We start from the raw sequence: 5,046 nt of genomic DNA, 5'->3' as shown, positions 1-5,046 counted from the left end.
CGTGTCATTTATTACTGCTGAAGTAACTGCAGCAACAGTATGAGTGTAGATATAATTTTTTGCCTTCAATGAAGGCAAAAACCCTTTAAACACATTTAAACCACTTAGAGCCGCTGTGTTACACAGGAAACATCTTCACTGATCACATGAAAGAAGGAAATGATGCGATTGAATCGTCACAACACATGAAAATTAGCTTTGCTCAAAACGTGGAAGTTTATGCTTTTAAAATAAAATTCTAATACAGTATCAGTTTTCACATTAAATAGTTTGTGAGAGAAAAATCATTTGGCGAAATTATTAAAGTCTGAGAAATGTTGTTTATCGTGTTCTGCTGTCAAACTGTTCATTTCGTTCCATCAAGTGAGAAACAATCAGATTAAGTGTTTACACAAATAATATTTACTAACTAAATGGATTATCATTACAGTTAAAAACTTATTCTGATCGGCTGGATCGGGTTTTCTGACTGAAGTGATTAACATGATGTAGTCATATTTAGATCAGGACGTTTTTATGATTATTAGTGGAATATTAATATCCATGTGAACACATGACAGATCCTGTAGACTAGGTGTGTTTACATGTTTACATTAATATTCCACTAACATGTGAATAACTGCAAATATGAGTATGTACATGTGTTCAGGGCTGTGGTCTGTCAGTGGGTTTACTATGGTTAGACACATTTCAAAAAATTAAAATAAACACGTCTCTGTGTCCACGTACCATTAGGAGGAGACACTGCATGGAGCAGGTGGTACAGACTGATTGCAGTGTTTCTGGTGATGCTGTGTTTACTGCTGACTGCCGTCATAGTGCTGTGGATCAAATACCCCAACCTGAACGAGTCACTGACCAGTAATAACAACCTGACTATAGCGAGAGACCAGTTTCAGAGGGAGAGAGACCAGTTACAGAGGGAGAGAGCTGAACTCGAGAGGTTTTCAAAACTGGGTGAGTAAGACTTTACTGCAGAACTGTCACATGATTATTAATGAACATAATTGTAACCAATCATAATTACATTTAATGTTGAACTTAATGTTTAGACTTCTGTTGATAGTCTGTTCCTGGTATCACTTCTCCATACTGTAGCAGCTAGTCTGTAGTAGTCTGTGCTTCTGTTGTTGTTGTTGGTGTTGTTGTTCTCATGAAACCAGGAAATAAAAAATCACAAATTTATCATTAGAGTTAAAAAATACTAACTTACAAATATACTGTAAAAATAATAATGTTGAGGAAAAAATAATGTTGTCGTATTTCTCCTATTTTTTAAAAATAAAATCTTTGACTTCAGGATGGAATTATTTCAGCTCCAGTGTTTATATCTTCAATACTGGGCAGAAGACCTGGACTGAGAGCAGAGAGAACTGCAGAGAGACAGGAGCAGACCTGGTGATCATAACCAGCAGAGAGGAACAGGTGTGTGTGTGTGTGTGTGTGTGTGTGTGTGACTCTTATTTATTCTTATATCTTTACTACAAACATTGACAGGAATTCGTCAATAAACTGCGGGCTGGAGGACAAGCTTGGATTGGTCTGAGTAACAGAGAGAACAAGTGGAAGTGGGTGGACGATACAACACTGATCACTGGGTAAGAAATCACTGAACTAATAATTTACTTCTGATACAGTTACTGACTCTTCATTAGTCTGAGAAACACAGCAGATCCTCTGATTCTCTCCTTCAGGTTCTGGGAAGATAAAGAACCAAACAGTGCTGCAGGAGAAGATCGTTGTGTTATAACTGGTATAAAAACTGATCCTGTGAAGAACTGGGCTGAATATCTCTGTAATAAAACGTATAATTGGATCTGTGAGAAGAAAATCTTTACCTGAACTGCTGTATGTGAATGAAAAGCAGTAAATTGAATGTACATGTGTATCTGTGTGTGTGAGTGTGTTGTGTCTGTAAAATCCTCATTACTGTTAATAACTCTGTAACCATCACGGTGTCACCTGTTTATCTTTCAGAGATTATTTTTCATTCAGGTTTGTTTATGAAACGCTACAGATTCTACAGTAGTGACGTGTACAAACACCAGAGCTGTGGGGTTTCATTTGGGATTTAACTGCATTTGGACGACTTTACAGTCATGTGTGTGTGTCAACATGGCCGCCAGATTAACTTAGTCTAATCTAATTTAGGTGTTGCACCATTAATAAATAAATAAATAAAGATAACTAAAGCTTTCGGTTATACAGTCGACCCTGTGAAGTCGCGGTTCAGAGTTCATGGCCTCAGTCGTTCTCAGATTTTTCCTTTAGAATCGAACTAATAAATGTTCACGAAAACCCAATATATAATATTTTTATGCGCTTTAACTCTAAACTATTAAAAGAACAATGTAATTAACTAATTTTGTAACATAAATATTATTGTAAATTCAGCAAAATTTCCATATAAAATATAATAATGTATAATTTTTTAGTTCTGTAGAGGGAACACAAAGCAACTGTAGAGGAAAATGTGGCTTGGGATGGTGAATTATTACCGTTTTTACCCTCCAGTACTGATACCACAGAAAACACTCTTCTTCCGCAAATTTCTGGGGTCAACTGTATATGTTTTTGCCTGTAGCACTGATTCTGCACATAAACACAGCATTTAGAGCCACAGAGACCACATCAAAGAGTCAGCAAATAATGGGATATTTCTTTATATGTCAATTCATTTGCAGTTTAGTAATTAATAAATTGATTATTTCTGTTCATAATTCATGTCTCAAGTGTCTATTTTCTGAATGGAATTTTAAACTTTTATTATAGACTGTGAATATGTTTTAACAGATCCTACATTTCCTGAGAAACTAACTAAAATCATTTCAGTGTAATCTGTCATACCACCTGTCCCCACTTTCACTCTTTCTCTCTCTCTCTGTCGAGCTACACATGTCGTTCCTGAGCTACCAGTGATCCAGACTCCCTCTGCCCTCCGGACCTGTCTGACCCATCCTGGTGCCCCGCTTCTGGCTGAAGATCTCGTCACATGGATGCCCCGTGTGTCTCTCTGGGATGCGTCTGGTGTCTGGGAATGAGTCTCTCTACCTAGAAAATGGTTCTGGCCTCGACTGGTGTTGGCAACTGTTTCTCTGGGGACTTGACAGTTCGTTAGTTTAGGACTGGAACTTCCTACAAGTCTACCTAGAGTCTTCAAAAACTACCTGGACTCCATATTAACATCAACTGTTATGCTAAACTGCCTGCCACCCTACACACTGTATAAATGAAGATCATTTACTGCTCTCTGTTTTACCCAAATGAGGATGGGTTCCCTGTTGAGTCTGGTTCCTCTCAAGGTTTCTTCCTTTTACCATCTCAGGGAGTTTTTCCTTGCCACTGTCGCCCTCGGCTTGCTCACCAGGGACAAACTGACCATTTTGATCCATACAAACTCACACTTCATACAAACCTAAATAATTCTTTTGACTATGTAAAGCTGCTTTGCGGCAATGAAAATTGCTAAAAGCGCTATACAAATAAAATTGAATTGAATTGAATCATACAGAGTCAGACTTCTAGATGTAAACAGTGAATAAGAGTGAATTATAGACAGATGAGAGTGATGCACTGGTAGATTAGGTTAGACTGGTAGACTGGTTATTAGGAGGTGAAACAGTGTATTGCTGTGTATTAAACTCACTTCAGTAAAACTCTTTTAACAGCAGACGAGCAGCTTCACATGAAGTCCAGGTGTAGATTGAGATTTACAGTAGATCCTCATTGAATGATGAACGGTGATTAAAAACTGAGATTTCATGAGGATGGTGTCTTGAGAGGGAGCAGACTCAGAAGAGAAGATGATCTATGGGTTGTGTGTGACGCTGGTGATGGTGCGGTTATAAATCAGTACAGTATGCAGGTGTAGAAGAGTGAAGACTAACAGTACTCAGTGTGTTGACATGGTGTTCAGTTAGAGTGTGAATGAGCACAGGACAGGCTTTATGATCACAGCAGCAGGTCTTGTGTACAGATCTACAGTATCCAGGTGAGATCATCCTCATCATCCTCATCATAAACCTGATTATTGTTTAGAAACTACAACACTTGGATATCTATATCTGTAGATCCACTACAAAAATTATTACAGTATTTTTATTTAAGATTTCGGGAATTAAGCTATTGCAAAACCTCAGTCTATATGTGTTTAATGGTTTAAGGTTCACTAAATAATTAAATAAATAAATAATTTATTACAGCCTTAGTTTCATTTGAAAGTGGTGATGGCAGCTCATATGCCTGAGGCTTTGTGCTTCATGTTCTTCTCATTCCCAGTGTCTCCTGCAGGGGGTGTGAGACAGAAGTGTAATGGATAACACTGTAATCCAGGGTCTTCTAACTCCAGGATGCTTAGGTATAACCTCAGTCCCGGCTGAGGGGGCTTCAGATGTACACTTTGTAGTGGACTCAGTATGGGCTGCCTCAGTGAATTAGAGAACATCATGACTAAACGTTTCACAATCAGGTGCAGCTAATAAGACTAGATCTTCATGCTCCATGCTGAAAAACCAGGGTATATATATTTATATGAGTGTGACTGTCAGTGATACCTCACACACTGTTCATTCCTTTTTCTACTTTCACGTTGAGGAACTTCTGTATCTGCTTTATCAAGAGCATCCTGTCAGGAAGCATCACAGCCTGCTTCTGGCACTGCATAGCAGATGAGAAAAACCTACCATTGAGCCTCACACTACCATTGAGTGCCATGTTGAATGACACAACATTGCCCTCTAGTGGCACCTGCATTTATTGGTTACTAGAGTAAGTACCCTTTGTTGATGGGTAACATTTAGATTTTATTTTTTTAAACCAGGTTTAACTTCAGTGAACTGCAAAGTTTCATTCAATTCTGTTCTATTCAGCTGGTTCTATGTGATGCTGTGACAAATTCAGCTGGACAAAAATTTTGGTCCTCCAAATGGTCTGGTCATGACAGTCTCAGTCTTTTTAATGAAAAAAAAAACATGATTACAAAAAAAGGGCATAATAAAACAAAGGATTTTTTAGCAGAGGAATCAGCCATTTTTATATACATATTTT

The 5,046-nt window shown here is 37.9% G+C and overlaps 1 protein-coding gene across 1 annotated transcript; it reads left to right on the top strand.

Moving 5' to 3' along the window:
• The first annotated feature begins 627 nt into the window (after positions 1 to 627).
• LOC128508257 (CD209 antigen-like protein E) lies at positions 628 to 2,612 on the top strand. Its single transcript, XM_053479486.1, has 5 exons — positions 628 to 631; positions 736 to 957; positions 1,301 to 1,425; positions 1,498 to 1,598; positions 1,695 to 2,612. The coding sequence occupies exons 1-5, from the start codon at positions 628 to 630 to the stop codon at positions 1,840 to 1,842; spliced, it is 600 nt and encodes a 199-aa protein (XP_053335461.1). The 3' UTR covers positions 1,843 to 2,612.
• Positions 2,613 to 5,046: the final 2,434 nt, after the last annotated feature.

The sequence above is a fragment of the Clarias gariepinus genome, chromosome 20 (genome assembly GCF_024256425.1).
Source record: "Clarias gariepinus isolate MV-2021 ecotype Netherlands chromosome 20, CGAR_prim_01v2, whole genome shotgun sequence".
In the NCBI taxonomy this organism is placed as follows: domain Eukaryota; kingdom Metazoa; phylum Chordata; class Actinopteri; order Siluriformes; family Clariidae; genus Clarias; species Clarias gariepinus.
The sequence above is the reverse complement of the archived record's forward strand: the minus strand, read 5'-3'. Positions and strand labels throughout refer to the sequence as shown.